Source organism: Perognathus longimembris, chromosome 7, assembly GCF_023159225.1.
Source record: "Perognathus longimembris pacificus isolate PPM17 chromosome 7, ASM2315922v1, whole genome shotgun sequence".
NCBI lineage: Eukaryota > Metazoa > Chordata > Mammalia > Rodentia > Heteromyidae > Perognathus > Perognathus longimembris.
Genome location: NC_063167.1, coordinates 75,479,626 through 75,500,411, shown reverse-complemented (window position 1 = coordinate 75,500,411; position 20,786 = coordinate 75,479,626). Strand labels below are relative to the sequence as shown.

The following is a 20,786-nucleotide window of genomic DNA, read 5'->3' as shown; positions in this document are numbered from 1 at the left end:
TCTTTTTGCTCAAGGATGGCACTTTACTACTTGAGCCACAGTGCCACTTGTGCCTTTTTCTATATAAGTGGGGCTGAGAAATCAAACCCAGGGCTTTCATGTAAGCACTCTACCACTAGGCCATATTCCCAGCCCCCCAATTTTTATACCTGTGAGTCCACTTGGGTATGAAATTAAAATCAGTCATTTGTGAATACTTCCAAGTTTTAATCCTGATTTTTTTTAAAATCTCATTACTTTTTAGACAGTAAAGATGAAAGAAATCTTAAAATGGGTTTATTTGTAATTTTTAAAAAAATATCTTAACGTATGACAAAGAGAAAAGATTATTTCCACAACTTCTTTACTCCTACATAATTCTAAAAATGATTGTTCATTATATGAAAGATGTGTGGAATGATGAACAGGATGTGTAACCAGCTTCTGTTAGCCTAATTTTGACACACATTTTTATTACTTGAAGTTTTATGACTATGGACTGTGAATTAAAGTTTTCAATATTTAAAGACCTTCTAGTTTTGTATAGTCCATTTAAATAAAAAATAGCTGTATGTGATCACTGAAATTTTAAATTAATTAAAAAATTACATACTCAATTCCTCAGTGGCATTATATGATGTCATTTTAGATTACTGTTTCTCAACATATGGTTTTAATCAAATTACCTAGAGTATTTTTTAAGTGTAAATTATTACCTTTGTGTGTGTGTGTGTGTGTGTGTGTGTGTGTGTGTGTGTGTTTCTGCTGGTTGTGAGGTTTGACCTCAGGGCCTAAGTACTATCCCTGAGCTTTGTGTTCAAAGCTAGCTTTCTACTACTCCACTTTCAGCTTTTTAGTACTTAATTGGAGGTAAGCGACTCATGGACATCTTGCTCTATCCTCAAATCTCACCTTCCTAAGTAGCTAGGATTATAGGCATAAGCAGCTGGCCCACAGCTAGAAATTTACATTTATAACTAGGACAGTGAAAGTTGAGGATCTCTATATATTATAAATAAATCTTTTTATGAAGTATGTAATAAAGGAACATTAACTATTTAGAGCAAAATAATGAAATATATTAAAGTTTGTGGGCTGTACCTACATTGGAACTTAAGAGAAAAATATACAGATTTTTCAATTTACTATTTGCTTACATTATACAGGGTGGATTTCACTGTTACATTTCCACACAGTTGCAATGTATTCCAATCAGTTTCACCCCTCTATTCCTCTCCAACTGTTTCTTTTATTATTACCTATTATTAGGAAATAATGGATTCATTCTGACATTTATATATATATATATATGTAACATTTTTTGTTGGATCTATATATATTTGCATATAACTTTACTTTGATAGCATTCACCCCCATTACTGTGCCCTGTTCTCCCTGGTCCTTTGCTTTTCCCAAATTGTCTTCTGCTTCTTTGTAAGTCTGTGTATGTTAATGTAGATTACATATATAAGAGAAAATGAGAAATTTGTTTTTCTGATCTGGCTTAGTAGAATGATCTGAAGTTCCATTCCTTTTCCTAAAAGCTACATTATTGTGTTGGTTTGGTTGATCCCTGAGTACTACTCACTTATATAAGCATAACTTTTTTTTTTATCCATTCATCCACTGAAGGGCACCTTGTTTTATAACTTGTTTATAGTGAATATTGCTGCCTTAAACATGAGCATATAGGTTTCTCTGCAGTAAGCTGAATTTGATGTTTTGAGGTTTGTACCCAGAAATTCTATATAGATGAATCACTCAGTACTTCAGTTGTTGTATGCTCTTGACAGTCATTTGTTTATTATTGACCTTTATCTTCTCTGGTTTTGGATTGAGGTTTTCTTTTTGAGATACAAGTATAAGTACTGTGGCTTTCTTTTGTATTATGTTTGGAATACAATTTTCCATCCTTTCAGTCTGTATGTATATTTGCAATTGAAGTGTGTTTCTTGGGACAGCAAACTGTTGGATCTTGTTTCTTTATTCAGGAAGTCTGTGTTTTTTTCTTGGTAAATTAAGACTATTTACATTTAGGTTTATTACTGAAAGATATATGCTAATTTCCCTCTATCTTGGAGGTTTGCTGGTTTACTAAGTAAATTATGTTTGGTTTTTCTTGCTATTTGTTATTCTAGAGATTCTTTCCTCACTTCTACTGATTTTATCTTTTTTCATGTTTTATGTGTACTATTCCATTAAAGCATCTTCTTAGATGCTGGCTTTGAATTGCTTTAGTTCATGTTTATCAAGGAAGGATTATATTTTTACTTCAAATTTAAAGGATGGTAGTCTTGGTTGTCGTTTTGTTCTAAGGTTCAAAATACCATCATTCTCTGTTCTCTTGGCCTTAAAGGTTTTTACTAAGAGGTCATGTATACTTTTGGTGAACTTGAGACTTATTTTTCATTATACATTTTATATTTTGCACTCTTGATACTTTATAGTAAGTGGAGAGGTTATTTTCTGGTCATGTCTACTTTGGGATATACTTGTCTCCTGTGCTTGGATAGCCTTTCCCTGGATTTGGGAAATTTTCTGCTATGCCTACCTTCATTCAATAGGTTTTCTTTGCCACTCACGTGTATCTTAGCTCCCTCTTTTATACCACAGACTTGTAGGCTTGTTATCTTATTGTGCCCCAGATAAAACTGAATGTGGGCTGAGTGCCCATGGCTACATTTGTTTGGCCTAGACTCAAAGTCATAATCTTTCTTCCCTCCTGCCTCCACCTCCCAAATAGCCAGGATGACTGGCTTGCACTACCCCCATGTAGCTTTTAGCAGCCTTCTCTTGAGGCTCAATCCTCAGTCCCCAGAGGAGAAACCAAAAGGTTTTAACACTAGCAAACCCAAAGGAAACTAGATACACAAATATAATATAAAAAAAAGACACCAAATACTATCACATAAACATAAAAAAGCAAGAGCAAAAGTCAGAGGCTGATAGCTCATACTTGTCATGCTAGCTACTTGGAAGGGTGGTATTGGGAGGAGGATGTTTCCAGATCTTTGGTGTATATATATACCTATACTACATTGTCTTGATTACTGTAACCTTATTTTTTTGTTTGCTTTTGGTATGGGGCATTAAACACAGGCCCTGAGGCATGGTAAAAACACGTTCTACCACTGAGCTATACTTCCAGGTTATAGTGAACTTTTTGCTCTAATTATTTTTTGTGCACTAAGTCTTGAACTTTTTTTTTTAAGAAAATCAAGCTTCTACTCTTCTCCTTTAGTACTGTAAATACAATAATCTTGAAATCAAAGCTTCACATATTAAATCATAAAATAACCCTTAAGGTGTACACGACAGATAAAGTTTCATTGTCACTGGTCACCAAGAAAGTCCAAATCAGCTTTGTGTTCTAAAACTTTCCATCAATAAGAAAAGCACCACTTTTCTAGATCTAGAGCTGTAGTGTAGAAACCAATTGAAAGGTCCAGAGTTAAAGGCATAGTTAAGGTAGAGTCATTTTGGGGACAGTTTCTAGAAGAACGATGTTTCAAACTGATTTAACACCATATAATTTTGTGATGAACCTTGAAAAAAAAAGAGCTAACCATATGGAACACTAATGAATGTAATGTCTATGTATATGTTTTGATATGGTATATAAATATCCATAAAGAATTGCAAATCTTTTTTACAACTAAAGATAATTTTAAAAAATAAAAACAAAATGACTAAATGTAGTAGTAAAAGTATGTTAAATTGGAAATAGTCTTTAAAAAAAGAAGACCCACATTTCATTTCCTTGTTTCTTCCACTATCAGTATGTTTAGAATAGTAGCCACCAATAGTGTTGGCTCAAATAACATTCTTTCATTAATTCTTCTGAACAGACTGGATTATGGCCAGAACTTGGAAAGATTGAGAATAAATTTTTAAAGCCACTACATACAGGACTTAATATGTCAAAAGCACATTATGAAGCAGAAATTAAAAATAGCCAAGAAAATAAGCAAGGTTGGTAATTTTATTTTCAAACAGTGCTAAAATATATTCAAATTTTATATTCAAAGTAAGATTATATATTTAATTTATACCAAATGAGTGACTATGACTGCTACCATTTTATTTAATATTAAAAATGATACTTAGAAGATCTGAAATAATGAAAGTGAATCAATAAATACTTAAACCAAATTGTAGTATATAGTTTCAAAGTATCAAGTTCTGATTAAGAATGGGGTGCACATACACATTATAAAAAAGAACCTTGGATTCAGATTTCAGAATTACTTTTATAAAGTCAACATTATATGTATGTACATGTTTATGTTTTTATAGGCATTATTTACTTGGAATTTTGTCTTTTAAAAAATATGGCTATTATTTCTAATTATGTATTAAAGAGAAACATTTTCTACACATACCAAAATAATGCTGTTTATCCAAAGAATTCACATGTTGCAGAATTATGGTATTTAATTTTGTTTATAGTTTGATTTAAATATTTCCTGAGTTGTTAAACAATATGATTCAATAATTTTTAAAAACTGACAAAAAATTTTAAAGTTAGTGAGTGAGGAACATAGCTTATAAAATCTAAATGAGAATCTGAGAGTTGTTTTAATGGTTAATGTGACATTGTTTTCTTCTACAGCAGTCCAGAAGTCTCAGAGTCTTTGTTCTGTAACTGTAAGTGGAGAAGAGATCCCTAATATGCCTCCTGAAATGCAGCTTAAGGTGATCTAAAGTTTTGTTTGTTTTTCTGCTACAACTAGCTTGAAGACTTTTATTTTATTTTAAAAGCAGTACTAACACTAACATAGTAGCATATGCCTGTAGGCCCAGCCCTTGGGAGGCTGAGGCAGGAGAATCACAAGTTTAAGGTCAGCTTGGATTACAAAATCAGATACTGTCTTGAAGTAAGTAGGCAACAGTGATAATTTTTTGTTGGTTTTGCAGGTCCTCCATTCAGCTCTTTTCACGTTTGATTTGATTGAAAGTGTTCTGGCTCGGGTAGAAGAACTTATTGAAATGAAAACAAAGTCTACCTCTCAAGATGTGGGGATAAAATAAAGGTTTACTTACTAAATAAAAACTACTAAAATACGGTATTTTCCATATGCCTTATTTAGTACTTTAACAACAAATTTCCTAAGAAAAGTATCTTGCTAGGAAAAATTCAGCTTTTCTCACTTGTCAGTTTCTATAATACCACCATATAGATCAGCAGTATCCTTTGGTCTTAAAAAGCTTTTGAAAATCCTATGGAAACTAGTAATTCTGTATTATAACTTCATAAATTATACTGAAATGCTTTATTCATAGACTTTTATGGTTATAAAAACTGGACATTTCTGTTTGTTGGTTACTGTGTAACATTTTAGAACTCTTTTAAGCAGGGGTGGGAAATGAAATCATTTGACACATAAGGGGACAGACACATAGGCTTTTTTTTGGTTGGCTGCTCATGGCCCTTCTGCCTGTATTGGTGATTTTCTATGGTCCTCAAAGATGCTATAAACATTCAAATGGCCCTTGGCAGAAAAAGGTTCTCCACTTCAGTTAGTGTCCTATTGTATATCACACTATTGTCCCATTACCACTTCTCTAGAAAGTTGCAATGTGCAAGTACCTGCAAAGGTTAGCTTTAGAATACTGGCTGACATTGTTGAGAACTATTACTGTTTCTTTAGTCTAGGAAACTAATTAGAAAATGCTTTATTTTTATTTTCTGATAAAATATGTGAATACCCAACGAATTTGTAGCATTAAGAAACTACATGAGGGGCTGGGGATATAGCCTAGTGGCGAGAGTGCCTGCCTCGGATACACGAGGCCCTAGGTTCGATTCCCCAGCACCACATATACAGAAAACGGCCAGAAGCGGCGCTGTGGCTCAAGTGGCAGAGTGCTAGCCTTGAGCGGGAAGAAGCCAGGGACAGTGCTCAGGCCCTGAGTCCAAGGCCCAGGACTGGCCAAAAAAAAAAAAGAAAGAAACTACATGAGTTTTATATGCGCGTACCAATTATTTTCTTTTCCCCTTTTTTATTTTTCTGTGTTGGGAAGTAGTGACCTCAGGCCTGTGCTAGGCAAGTGCTATCTTCCCTAGTTTCAGTACCAATTATTTTCTATTATTTTCTAAACATTAAAAGAATTACTGGACAAAACTCCTCAAATCAGTTGGTTGTACATATATTATTTAATATAAACATTTAAGCATATATTTAAACATAACTTACTACATATTTGAACAATAATAAAGAGGCTTAATTTAAATATTTTTCCCAAAAGAAAATGTTTATAATTGGGCTAATTGAATCACTAACAATTAGTTTGGGCTAACTGAATCACTACTCAGTTTTATCTTTTGAAGTGTTTTCCAAACAGGGCTTTGCTCTATGATGTAAGCTTTAGTTGTTATCATTCTATAGCAGATGGTGTCTATGTTTGGTTTAGAGGTAGTCTATAAGAAGATATAAATGTGGCATTACTTACCAAAACAACTTTTTTCAGAATCAGATAAAAAAAAAACCCACCCATCTTTATTCAGTAGATATCTTTGATATCTATATGCTAAAAAGTATGTATATACTATAGTATGAAGTATATACTATATACTATATATACTATAATATATACTATAGTATGAAACGCCTGATCTCTTATCTTCAAGGAATTTCGAACATGTAAGCCAAAAAGGTAGAATGGCATTATAAATGCTTTAACAGGGTATGTCCCAAGGGTAGAATAAAGAATACCTAACTCTTCCTAGGAGAGTTGGCGTGTCTGGGTACAAAGGAAGACAAACCTGAACAAAAGGTCAACAACTAATGAAGAACATTCCATAATATATCTACGCCCATACTGACTCATGACTGCAATCTGACCAATGTTTATACTTCAGAAATTGAAGGAAGAGGGACAGCACAATCATATAATTGGTGAAGGTTCTTTTGGTCACAAGTAAATTGATAGCTAAATTAAGAAGCCTTGAGAGACTTGAGTTCAGGCTTGGGAGAGTTACATGCATGAAACATAACTTCTCTGGAGTAAACAGAAACAGGATACTTGACAGTCCTGCTAAGCGGTTATACAACTTGAAGTAAGAAACAAATACACAACTGTGTATTTGTGTATGAATGCCCTTTTCCCCAGTGACTTACCTTAGCTATAGTGCACATAATATTAATAGCATTTACTGTGTTGTGTACTGGAAGCAACCGTAAGTTACTTCCCAGGAATCTGGAAGAAAAAAAAAACCTCATAAGTTATACGGATCATTTTTCTTTTAAATCAGTATAAAGAAGAGACTAACACCTTTATTTGTTTAGCTGTATGTTTAATCACTCATGCCCTGCGTGATGCTTTAGAGGATTTGAAATGTCTTTGGTGCTTAAATAACAAAATATTCACTTTCATTTGGTATTACAGACCCATCCTGACACACAGAATAACTATTTGGCTATATTTCATTAAATATAACAGCTTATAATGTTTATCTTCCAGCAAAATAAAAGGCATTTACCTAAAATAATTGACAACAGAAACAACATAGTATTTCATATGAAAAACAAGTCTATAGTGCTATTCTTCCATACCTCTGCTGAATCCTAAACATCAACTTCCATTCTTGAGGCCCATGGAGTGCAGCAGACAGAACCAAAAAACTATTTCGGTGAAGATTAATAAACTTCTCAATTTTGATTAGAAATATTTCTTCAGCTGACATAATGCATTCATTAGCATCCATCAATAGAAATGCAACTCCTAGGAAATGTGGATGTAACATAAAGTCATGTAAAGAAAATTTTGTTAACAAAGTCAATAAAAATATAATGAAAATGTATTCAGACCATAAACTCAAAGAGTTGAAATTACTATCATACTTCCTATATAAGTAAACAACTTATCTAGGCCTGTGAAGTATCTGTATCAAAGAACAACTTATTCTAAATATTTAAGGGAAACCCATTTTGGTCAGTCATTTTTTTCAGACTAAGGTACTGGCCCACATGTAAGTAATGTCTAACTTTAGTATCAAGACTATGGGTCTGTGTGTGTGTGTGTGTGTGTGTACACACGTACATGCATGTACCAGTACTGGGACTTGAACTCAGGGTCTGGGCACTGCCCCCAAGCTTTTTTGCACAAGGCTGGCCCTCTACCACTTCTGGCTGTTTGTTGGTTAACTGGAGATAGGAGTCTAATGGACTTTACTGCCCAGCCTGGCTTTGAACCATCATCCTCAGATCCCATCATCCTCAGATCCTATCATCCTAAGTAGCTAGTATTACAGGCATGAACCTGTATTTCTTTGAGCATATTTCTGGCTATAAAAACTGCTGAAAAATAATCTCTTCTTAGAAAGGAATTTTCCTCCTTTTTCTAGCTTCCTACACTTACGAAGTATACTCTTAGAAACAGACGTGGAATTTCAGGATATGTATTTGACCAGGGATTGTTTCTCAAAGATTTTTGTCTTGTTTAATACAACTTTTAGATCATTTTTATTTGTCATTTTAATTTCATATTTTATTTTCTGTATTCTAGATAAAATATCCTGGGTGTTCTTGTGTATTTTTAGCCTTGCAATGTTGCATTGGCCTCAATAAAGTGCTTTAATACTGTTAAAAATTAGCCTTTTGTATTAAGAATTTTTGAAAACCAACACTGATTTTTGAGAAAGGGTACTGCAAAAGGAACAGGTCAGAAAGAAGAGATGCACAGGGAGCCCTGTCAGGGAAGGGATATGGAGCTCCAGTGCCCTCTCTGGACCTACTTCTAGGCACTTCCATGTGATTAGCAACTCAGAAGCTCCTGTAGCCGTAAGTCTTCTATTATTTCTTGTTGGAGAAAACTTTCTCCCAGGGCATAGGAATTAATATTAATACCCTCAATGAGCAGATAATCAAGTGTGTAGCATTGGGTCCATCAGAATGGTCCTGAAAGGAAACTTGATTTCACTGTAGTGCTTTAAAATAGGTATGAGGGAGCTCAGCCTGGTGATTTGTGCCTGTAATCCCAGCTACAAGGTAGACAAAGATGCGAGGATCATAATTTGAGGCTAGTGTGGGGGAAAAACTTAGTGAAGCCTGGGCCTGGTGGTACACACCTGTAATCTCAGCTACGTGTGAGGCAGAGGTAGGAGGGTCAGAGTCTGAGACTGGCTCCAGGCAGAATGTGTGAAACTATCTGGAAAATAAAAGTGGGGAAGAGGAGGATAGCTGGAGATGTAGTACAAATAGTAGAGAAGTTTGCTCAACCACTGCAAGTCCCTGAATTCAAATCCCAGTATCACCAAAAAATAAAAGTTGTAGGAAAGACAAAACCTACGGAAAGTGGCTATGTGGTTATTTAATAACTGAATTAATTAAGGTAACATTTAACTTCATGCAGACAAACAGCATTTCTTCATATCATGGAAATAGTATTTGGTAGGCTTTTCAGAAGTATTAAGTAATATGTTCATATATACAAAGAGATCAAAATGTATAACTGATAACTCTCCCTAAAATATTCTTTATTCAAAAGGAGAATTGAGTTTGAGGCTGGACCACTTCCAGCAGGGAGCTATTAGATACACTTCTAACTGGAAACCTCGGGTACACTGCCCTCCTGATAAAATCTTTCACTCCCACCTGTATCATTTCTATTACTTTCCATGTGCCAGCCTTCTCCTATCTTAATCTAACAATTCCTGCCCATAACTTATGATTTTAAGTATAGTTTTATGACTTCAAGAACATTTGTCCCCATATAGTTTTACAATATTTGCTTATATTTTTCAGTAAACTCTCATACAAAACAAGAAAAAATTCCATATATTGTTTTGTATATAATTGTTGATTAATGATGTAACATTGTCCTCTGTTAATAAAGTTAAATAACAGTACTATTGTTAAAAGATAGTAACTTTGTCTATTTTCATCTTAGTTCCAAACAATTAGTTCTTTCTATATACTGCTAGATTCACTGGCTCAGTTCTATTTTAGTCATTCTAACCTAAAAAGGAATATATTCTGTAACTGGCCATAATGTACAGTTTTTGCAGCAGCAACAGCAAAATACATGTACTTTTCCTAAAAGACTACAGGCTGTAAGCTGTTCCATGGTTACTGAATTGCAGAAGTTATAATTTATGTGCACATACTTTATAAGAAACTACGACCAAGGTAGATGACAAATATACTGTACCAGAACGAGAAAATATAACTAATCCGTCTTCCACTGATTCTGAATACCGAACCTTGTAGCTTCGATTTTCTAGAGCAGTCGAGATCTCATAGCTCTTCAAAAGAATTTTCAGAAATACAAACTTAAGACATGCTTACAGTAATTTTTATGACAGTGAACAAAAAACAATATTTAATGGCTTATTTTTATAGCTACAGACTCATCAAAAGAAACAATCTTTGAGAAAACTATTTGAAAATAAAAAAGAGCAAGATATTCCTACTGATCGGAATTTGGAAATAAGTTCATGCACTTTAGTTTTGGTTGCTTAGGAAAAGGAATAACTTGATAGCATTAAAAAATTAAACTGAGAACCAGGGAAAATGAAAACTTTTTTTTGAAAAAAAAATACTACTTGACATAGTACTACTTGAGATAAATCAGTGTATAACTGGGAATGGGATGTGTTGTGTTGTGTTTCTTAGATGGCTGATAGAAACTACACAAAATGCTATGGACAGAGAATGCCACACAGGTAATAACCAATCTTCTAATTCGTTTGTTCACACTACATTTTAATATGCTTTTAAAAGGTAATCTAGAAAATGCAAATGAAGACATTATTACTGTTATCTTGTTTTAATACTAACCATTAAAAAAAGCCTCACTATTCTATCCAAGCAATTATATTAGTCAGGACACTAAAGTCTAAGTGGTTAATATTTCCTTATTAACAAAAACTCAATCTTGTTAAGTCTCCTTATAAATAAAATTTTCTTAAGTATTTTCTTATGTATTTTTTTCTGCAGAATAGATGTACGCACATAGTCTGAAAGCATGTATAAAAAAAGCAGGCCTCCTAAAGAGTATTTTGTGGTTCTTAATTCTAGCTAGGACTTTGAATACAGCTTATATCTTTTATGTAGTTGTACAATTATATGTAGCTTCCAGGATTAAGTAATTTAGGCCACCTTTTCTGCTGAAGGCAACTTGAAAACCTAGACAACCGAAACAAATCTGCTTGAATACATCAGAGAGCTAGTGTGATAGAAATTATAAGGCTAAGATCTATACAGAAATTCAAAGCTCTGACCAGAGAATTTAGGCCATTTCTTCCCTAAGGGTGCCTGCCAATTCAGGGAAAGGCAAAAGAGAGGCTGAACAGAGCTTTTGACAAAAGTAGAGCAGCTCTCACAGGGAATGCAGCCCTGCTTCAAACCATTTCAATCTCCCAAGCTGAACTAAGGTGATATGGAATTACTAGCACTCCTATGCCCCTGCCCCTTGCAGAAGCACTATTCAAGAAACCTTTCCCAATCAAGTCTTCTTAAGCAGGTCTGCTGAATTACAGAACAATGAAAATGACTTTTCTCCATTATCCATAACTAGGGCCATCAGACATTTTGTTAAAAAAATGTAGACAGGGGCTGGGAGTATGGCCTAGTGGCAAGAGTGCTTGCCTCGTATACATGAGGCCCTGGGTTTGATTCCTCAGCACCATATATACAGAAAATGGCCAGAAGTGGCGCTGTGGCTCAAGTGGCAGAGTGCTAGCCTTGAGCAAAAAAGAAGCCAGGGACAGTGCTCAGGCCCTGAGTTCATGGCCTAGGACTGGCCAAAAAAAAAAAAATATATGTGTGTGTGTGTGTATGTATATATACATACACACACACACACACACAACTGAGGGCTTGGACTGTCAATTTTAACAAATAAAAATATAGATTGCCCAGTTAAATTTGAATTGCAGATTTTTTAAATTTTATCCTATACAATATTTTAGACACATTAAAATTGTTCATCTGAAATTCAAACTTTATCTAGCAAATAGAGTATTAAGAGTATGATTCTATATATACACAAAGTAATTTTACTCATTCCTTAGGCAGAATGATCACATTATTTGTAAAGAAATGGATGAACCTAGAAAAAATCATTTTGAGTTAAAAAAAAAAAAAAGCCAGGCCCAGAAAGACAAAGGACATATGTTTTTCTCATATGTAGAAGTCAGGTCGAATTAAAAAGTGTACAAGTAAACATGGGATTGTATGCAAGTGTACACTGTAAGGTTTATTAAAGTAGGTAGCCAATGAATGAGAACATCACATGGTATTCAGGCAGGAAAGAAAAGTTTATTCCCAAACTGCTGGCCTGTGGCCAAGATGAGGCATGGCAGGAGAGAAGGGCTGAACCACCCCAAGGCCATGCCCTATCTAGGGTAGGGAGGTGTGGCAGTAACTGCCTCCAGGTGTGCCAGTTACCTAGGTAACGCAGGTACGGGCTCGAGACTTAAAGGGGCGGGGGGGGGGGGCATCTGTATGGTGCCCTCCCAGGGGTGGACCTTACATGTGCAAACTTATTAATAACTATGTATGGTATATGCAGAGTAACATTCAAGTGGTGTTAACTTCTTAGAACAACTAACTCACACTCAAAGTAAAAACCAGGAAGCTGATATTTGAGGTGTGTGGAGAAGGTATAAAGGGAGTAGGAATAGATGAATGAAGAGAAGAGGGGGGAGGATTCATTCCCAACATGAGGTGCAGGGATAGGTGAGAATGATGACGGGGTCATCAAGATTCACTGTACTCAAACTGACATGTTGAATCACAAACCTTTTGTACAACCAAAGATAATAAAAATATGATTAAAAAGTGTAATTCTCTGGGTGCCACACCTCTAATCCTAGCATCTCAGGAGGCTGAGATCTAAGAATTACAGTTTGAAGCCAGCCCAGGAAGGAAAGTCTGTATAACTCTTATCTCCAATTAATCATAGAAAAAGCTGGAAGTGATGCTGTAGCTCAAGTGGTAGAGTGCTAGCCCTGAGCACAAGAAGCTTAGGGACAGTGCCCAGGCTGAGTTTAAGCCCCAGGACCAGCAACAAAACAAAACAAAAACATGTGTAATTCACAGAATTACGACTTCTCTAAAGGAATATAACATTTTAACATTCAAATTATCTCTAAAATTTGAAATTCCAACACACAGTAAAAAAGAATAATGTGACATACAAAAAGAGACATTTGCAGTACATGGAAGAAAACCACCAGAAATAATAGACGATAGAAATAGGCCCATGGACATATACACATTGGAATTTTATGCCTCTATCAGAAAGAATGGCATTGCCCCATTTGTAAGGAAATGGAAGGACTTGGAAAAAATTATACTAAGTGAAGTGAGCCAGACCCAAAGAAACATGGACTCTATGGTCTCCCTCATAGGGAATAATTAGCACAGGTTTAGGCTAGTCACAGCAGAGGATCACAAGAGCCCAAAAGCTATACCCTTAGCTATACACAAAAGATGATGCTAAGTGAAATGAACTCCATGTTATGGAAATGACTGTTATATCACTGTTGTAATTACTTTCAACATGTGATGTGAAACCGTAGCTTCTATTATTGATGATCCTCTTGTATGCCCTTCCTGTGGTCGTGCCTTCACTATCGCTGTATCTTATCTGAGTACATTGGAAACCACGTATACAGATATTAGAACTAGGAAACTGTAAGGAAATAGCAAAATCAAGAGACACAGGGTAAAAAAAGACAAATGATTACAAAAGCAATACTTGCAAAACTGTTTAGTGTAAATCTACTGAACAACTCATGGGGGAAAGGGAAAGGGGGAGGGAGAGGGGGGAATGAGGGAGGAGGTAACAAACAGTACAAGAAATGTGCCTAAAGTATGAAACTGTAACCGCTCTGTGTATCAGTTTGACAATTTAAAAAAAGAAAAAAAATCAGGCCCATGGAAGATCCATATACATATATATGTATCTATCAGATACATAGATATGGTATCTGTGCTTACTCTGCTCAAGGAAATGAAAAACAAGGCTGAATATTTTAGCAAGGAACCAGAGACTTCAAAACGATGTAACAGATGTAAACGTCAGGAACACGTTCTAAAATTTGTGCCAGATCTTTAAGGTGCACAAATTATAACAAGCAAAGCAAAGCAAGGAGATAAAGGTGAGAAGAGCACAGGCAAAATAACAAGGAAAGGCATTCACACTTCTAAGTATGATTCTTGGTTGATGAGTATGGAGGCTGTAGTCAACTAACTTGGGAACGGTGTCAGGAATAAATACAAACAGAACAAGAAGTCCCATATATGCTATGCCAGTGAATTTCAATCACATCCTATTAGAGGATCCAACCAAAAGAATGATAAAAATAATAGAATAATAAACTCAGAAAGTATGAAATGGAGAGAAGTATAAGAATTGATTTATCCAAATAATCCAGGAGTCAGGGCTTGATTTTCCAAAATAAGTTCCTATGGAATATGAAAAGATATACCTTATTCAGATAAGACTAGAAACCACTGGATATTATTTTGTCTTCTTTGGAGGATTTACAATGCAATAGAGCATTTAAAAACAAAAAACAAAAAAAAACTTCAGCTGGGAATATGGCCTAGTGGCAAGAGTGCTTGCCTCATATACATGAAGCACTAGGTTTGATTCCCCAGCACCACATATATAGAAAACGGCCAGAAGTGGCACTGTGGCTCAAGTGGCAGAGTGCTAGCCTTGAGCAAAAAGAAGCCAAGGACAGTGCTCAGGCCCAGAGTCCAAGGCCCAGGACTGGCCAAAAGAAAAAAAAAACAACAAAAGAAACACTTCATCTATTCAAGCATACCAAATAAGATCCACATAATAATCGTTCCTACATATATAGTACCTACTAATTTCACTTAAAACTGAATAATTTAAAAATCTACTCATTCAAAAATATATAAATTTAAACTTAAAAAAGGGCATTTAATAGGGCTGAGATGTAGCTCAGTGGCAAAGTGCTTGCCTAACAAGCACAACATCTTGAGTTTGATCCCCAGTACCAAAAAAAGAAACACACACACACACACACACACACACACACACACACACACACACACGTTTTTTGTTTTTTTTTTTAAAGACATTTAGTAACAGAGCCAGTTTACTAGAAATTTGAAAGTATGGCAATATGAAAATTGTCACCATGGAAATGGTGAGTTTTGAGTTCAACTTAAATTTTTGCAAGTATTTACCTATTACATAGAGGTTAAATGTAACTTGATGAAAATATACTCTCAACAAAGAATAAAACCTAATAGCACAAACCACCAAAATCATTAAAAGACTACAAAGCACAATTTAACAGGAAAACTCTTTCCCTCTTTCATTGCAATGTTAGGGGTTGACCTAATCCCTCACACATGCTAGGCAGTTGAATGCCTTTGAATGCCAATGTGAATGCCTTTCCTCATTGTGCTATATCCCCAGCCTAGGAAATTTCCTTTATACCTTTAGGTATAAGTAATTTCCAAACTATGTAACTGCATCAGCACACAGGAATACAGGTGGAGAGAGAATGCAAAGGAAAATTACTTCACTCCTTCAAAAATACCATAGGAAGAGAAAACTATAAATAATGATATGAAAATATTATCAAAACAATTTTTTAAAAATAAGAAGAAAACCCCTAACAACCAACTAGTCTAATGGCAATGAGATTAGGTTACCTGGATTCTTTTTAGCATATAAAACAATATATGCAACTGAAAATGTTTCATACTTATTTCTGATTAAGACAAAAACTTCATAAAGCTTAAATAGTAACATAACACATCTTGCCAAAACTAGCAATTTTAGCTGCAAAATAAGCCTACACTCCCCACAAGCCTTAAGCCCAGTGTGAAATTTGGTGACACTGGCTGTGATGTAGAAGGCTAGCTTTAATGGGAAAAAAGGCACAATTTTATCATGCCCCTTAACTTAGGAAGCTATAGCAAAACATATTGAGAAAGGTGACAGTGGAGACTGAACTAGTGTGGGAGTTGGAAAATAAAGAACCAGTAAGGTTCTGAGTCTTGGCCCACACTGCCACAGGTAGAAGATGGTTACTAATGGACAGGGAGAAGGCTTGATGTGTTTAAGAGTAGGGAGCTTGGCAGTGAAGTAGACAGAAGTACTGTGCTACCTGAGAGGGACCTAGCACCAAGTACCACAGTGGAAACAAAGCACCTGTGCAATGGACAGAGTACTCCTGACTCTCAGCTATGTGTGTTAGCTGCCAGGGACAGAAAGAGCCCTGAGCTCACCCTCCTTCCCCAATAAATTACAACATTTCCACAGAAAACTGAGCTGCGAGGTGGGGTGTGAAGGCACTGAGCTCTGACTCTGAGACTTGTATTCCAGAGCTTACTGGCATTAAGCTCCACCAAAGGCCCTCTGAACCACATGATTTCCACAGCCTCCTCCCTCTACAGAAAGATGAACTTGGGTGAAGTGTGAAAGTACTGAAAACAACAGGTAAGATACTTTAGTTCCTCAGTTTTTCCTCTGTCGATGCAGCAGTCAGTGCTCTGCTAGCTCGGCTCTCTGACCCTCCAAAGTTTCAATACCTGCTGCTCCTAAGGAGAGAAACTAGAGGCTTGTGAAGTAAGTAGGAACTTTCCTGGCCCACAGGCTATGGAGTACAATAGCAGCTACCAATACACAAAGAAGTGAAACTTCTTTTTGTTTTCCAGAAGCAAACAACTAACCCATCTACAAGACATGTCAGTTAGTTTATCTTGATCTGAGCACTACTGGGGATCAAACCCTGTGCCCTGAGCACAGCAGTGAAGGCTAGGCTCCTGAGCCATAGCCACAGCCTAGCTGCGAGAAACAGCACCACAGGCCTGCAATGCCTAGCCTAAACATTGAGAATAGTTCAACTGGAGATTTAACTTGCAACCCAACCAAGGACTTGACCTCAGACATGCAAATCCCAAAGAAGAAACACAGGAAATGAAAAAACATAAAAATATGATTTCAAAGTAAACAACTCCACAGTATCAACCATGATAGTTGATAAACCCTCAGAAAAATAATTTTTAAAAGTTGTTGTAAGAATTATAAAATAAATGCTCAAATGAATGCCCAAATAAATTTCAAGAGAACACACACAAAGAGCTGAATGAGATCTAGGAGATAACAGATAGCACAAAAGAGAAATTCAACAAAGATAAAGATACGATGGAGAAAATAAAATTAAAATTCTACATATGAAGAGCTCAATAAGTCAAATAAAACTCAGCTGAAAGCCTCTATAGTAGAGTAGCGCAAATTGAAGGCTTGAGCCAGATGCTGGGAGCTCATGCCTGTAATCTTAGCTACACAGAAGGCTGAGACCTGAGGATCACAGTTCAAAGCCAGCCTAGGCAGGAAAAGTCTATGAGACCCTTAGCACCAAAACCAGAAATGAAGATAGATTATAGGAAGAGGTCCATAGAAGACACACACACACACACACACATACATACACACACACGTATCAGATCCATAGGTTTTGGTAGCTGTACTTATTCTGTTCAAGGATATACTAGAACAATTCAATTCAAGACAGGGCTGTGTATGGTTCAAGTAACACAATACTTGTGCACGGCACTAGGTTTAATTCCCACAATTGGAAGAGGCAACCTAAAGGGCTCTGTGAATAAACTAAAAGTCCCCAAACTTTGTGTCTGTGCCCTGTGATCTGAGCTATTCCCTACTGCAGTCCCTTTGCAATCTCTTTGAGCTCCAGGAAAGACCAAGTTCTGTGTGGAAAGCAAAACACCTCTTAAACAGGCAATGCCTGCTTTCTTCTTATCATCTTAAAGGCAGAAACAGAATACTCAAGAGAACATTTGCCATGAAACTTATTCCTGTCCATCCCAAAGATAAATGGTAACTTTTCCAGAACTACTCCAGGGACAAAAACAGAGACAGTCATCAACCAGGCACTCCTGTAGTTTGGGAATGTTTTAACTATGTACACCCTTCTCAATTTTAACCTGAGCCAATGTTTGTACCCCTGAAAAGGCTGAAGATTTACTGACATGGCTGCTTTGTAATAAGTTTCCTTTCTCTGCTCTTCACTGTATCTCTATATTTGGCACATGGGGGTGAGTTTTTGAACCTAGCTTGGGACTCCTGGACTTTGATCCTAGGATCTAAAAACCTAGCTTCACTATCACAAACCAAAACAAAAACCTCAAATAATATAGGATGTGCCCATGTTTTCCCATTTCTAGAATCTCTTAAAAGTTTTTATCAGGGGAGGCTTAAGAAAAAAAAGCTTAGAAAATTTCCAGATATAAAGAGGTATGATGCTGAATATAAATGCAAAAAGTTTGTAACTTAGCTTTAAAATACACTTACTTCCTGCTTCCTAAAACAGAATAAATAAGCTAAGAATCTTTAAAAATATTGCTCCACATTAAGATTGCTTTTAATGTTTTAATTAAGACCAATGGTCCAAATGCCCTTTACCTTAAGAGATGAGCTAATAATAACAGTGGTCGTCCAATTTCTTTCTTTTCTACTGCTGTCAGCCATCTTTGGACTGGCCCAGATCCTAGCGGTGTCACAATCTGAGAAAATTAAAAATAACATAGAGATATTTGTTTATGGGGAGGGGAATGGGAGGGGAAAACAGTGTGAAAACAGGGGAGCAGTGACATTGTCCAAAAAGAAATGTGCTCATTACCTTACTTACGTAACTATAACCCCATCACCTTTACAATAAAAAATAAATTTGTTTGATAAATAAGTGAATGAAAGAGAAATAAAACGGGATAATAGGTGCATTTTTAAGAAGTATGTGAACATCCAAGTCTCAAAATGGAAAAAAAAGTAACAATGGAGAAAACAATACAACTAAAGTACCATCAATTTCTTGTACCAATTCCTCAAGCCAGTTTCCACAGGATGATGGGATAAATGCCAGGTGACACTGCATAGTCAGTGAGTTGTAATAAAGGAAAGAAACAAGAGTGTAGGATACCAGCATTTTACAATGCTATTTGGCACGAATATCCTTGAACATAGTTGAGGGGTGGAGCCTGAATATCTGCAGTTCTAACAAGTACACAGCTGATACAGGCGAAGCAGGTCTGGGACTAGACTTGGCGAACCATATGCTAAGGGAAGGAAGAGCATTTTGGGGAACAAGAAGAAAGCGCTATATAACTGAAATTTGCTATGAAACTATGTAATAAGAAAAATTTAAGAAGTATTTGAAAAGAAAATAGGGTAAGAAGTTCACTAAGAACCTAGGGATATAAAACTGAATTTCACTTGCTCTAAATATGAATTTACTGATTACATTGAGACTGATCATGCTTCCACTTTTGCGAAAGGCTTGTGTCTTTTGCTCAAATGGCTAGTAGAATTTTTATTTTTTCTCACTTATTTGTAGGATTTCCTTCCTTCCTTTTTTCCTTCCTTCCCTTTTTTTCTTTGTGGCTTATGGGGCTTGAACTCAGGGGCTGGGTGCTGTCCTTGAGCTTTTTCACTCAAGACTCATCGTGCTCTACCACACTGAGCAACAGCGCCACTTGCAGTTTTCTGGTGGTTAATTGGAGATAAGAGTCTTACAGACTGTTCTGCCTGGGCCAGCTTTGAACCATGATCCTCAGATCTCAGCCTCCTGAGTAGCTTGGATTACAGGTGGGAGCCACTGACACCCGGCTTTGTTTGTAGGATTTCTTTGTATATCTTTATTCGATATTTTTAATTTGGTACTTTTCCCCAATTTGTGATTTATCTGTAATTTTTCCTTGGGGTAATTTTTGATGCATGTAAGTTATTATTTCCAACATAGTCAAATTTATCCATGTTCACAGGTTTTTCACAATAGTTCCAAACTGTAAACACTACAAATACTATTACTAAGAGGATAAACAAACTTGCACGATATATGCTTATTACTGATCACTGGTATATGCAAAGGGTGAGTTCTAAAAATTTGATGAGAAAGTCTCAACTCTGTTGAGACAGAATCAATGTTGTACGAGTCCATTTCTATGAAATGCAACTAATACACAGTGAAGTGGACTCAGCCCTGTGACTGCCTCTGGGGTAAGGAGCACTGATTGCTCCAGGCATGATAGAAATGTTCATATCTTTGTGTGCATGGGTGTTTGTGCATGTGAACATGTGTGTATGAATGTGCACGTGTATGCCAGTGCTGGGCCTTGAACTCTGTGCCTCCCATTCTCCCTTAGCTCTTTTAATCAAGGCTGGTGCTCTACTGCTTGAGCTGCTCCCACCCAACTTTTTGCTGAGTAGTTTGAGATAAGAGTCTCAGATTTTCCTGCCCAGGCTGGCTTTGGACTGTGCAAATTAATTTAATTAGAAGGTATCCTACAAATGACTGAAACAGAACTGTGAAAGCAGTCAAGGTCATTAGAATGAAGTAAGTCTGAAAAAAATAGCACTACCAAGAAGAAACTCAGGAAACAGTCTACATATATGTGATGTCAATTAAAAAAATCTTATTTAGGATGAAAACAAAGAATCTGTTTTTTTTGGGGGGGGGCTGGGGATATGGCCTAGTGGCAAGAGTGCTTGCCTTGTATACATGAGGCCCTGGGTTCGATTCCCCAGCACCACATATACAGAAAACGGCCAGAAGTGGCGCTGTGGCTCAAGTGGCAGAGTGCTAGCCTTGAGCAAGAATAAGCCAGGGACAGTGCTCAGGCCCTGAGTCCAAGCCCCAGGACTTGCCAAAAAATAAAAATAAAAATAATAAAAAAAGAATCTGTTTTGAAATTGTTGGCCAAACCTTACGCATGGCATAGCCTATAGATGTTTATATGCAATCTAGAAAATAAGTTAAGGTCCTTGTGAGTCTAAAAATAAAAGGCTAGGTC

General features: G+C 36.2%; 2 protein-coding genes across 5 annotated transcripts in view; one reads left to right on the top strand and one right to left on the bottom strand.

The window, feature by feature from the left end:
• Positions 1 to 5,709, top strand: part of Glmn (glomulin, FKBP associated protein) — a 32,721-nt gene extending 27,012 nt beyond the window's left edge. For 3 of the 4 annotated variants that reach the window (XM_048351968.1, XM_048351970.1, XM_048351967.1), the window contains 3 exons: positions 3,828 to 3,951; positions 4,592 to 4,674; positions 4,897 to 5,708. In XM_048351968.1, coding sequence (XP_048207925.1) covers positions 3,828 to 3,951; positions 4,592 to 4,674; positions 4,897 to 5,010 — 321 coding nt within the window. In that variant the 3' untranslated portion in view covers positions 5,011 to 5,708. Of the gene's footprint in view, positions 1 to 3,827; positions 3,952 to 4,591; positions 4,675 to 4,896 lie in introns of all 4 variants that reach the window. The other variant, XM_048351969.1, reaches the window with a different exon arrangement.
• Positions 5,710 to 5,939: 230 nt separating this feature from the next.
• On the bottom strand, positions 5,940 to 18,572 carry C7H1orf146 (chromosome 7 C1orf146 homolog). The gene is made up of 5 exons (XM_048351971.1): positions 18,403 to 18,572; positions 10,132 to 10,225; positions 7,536 to 7,704; positions 7,101 to 7,179; positions 5,940 to 6,400 (listed from the first exon to the last, which is right to left on the bottom strand). The coding sequence occupies exons 1-5, from the start codon at positions 18,523 to 18,525 to the stop codon at positions 6,266 to 6,268; spliced, it is 600 nt and encodes a 199-aa protein (XP_048207928.1). The 5' UTR covers positions 18,526 to 18,572; the 3' UTR covers positions 5,940 to 6,265.
• Positions 18,573 to 20,786: the final 2,214 nt, after the last annotated feature.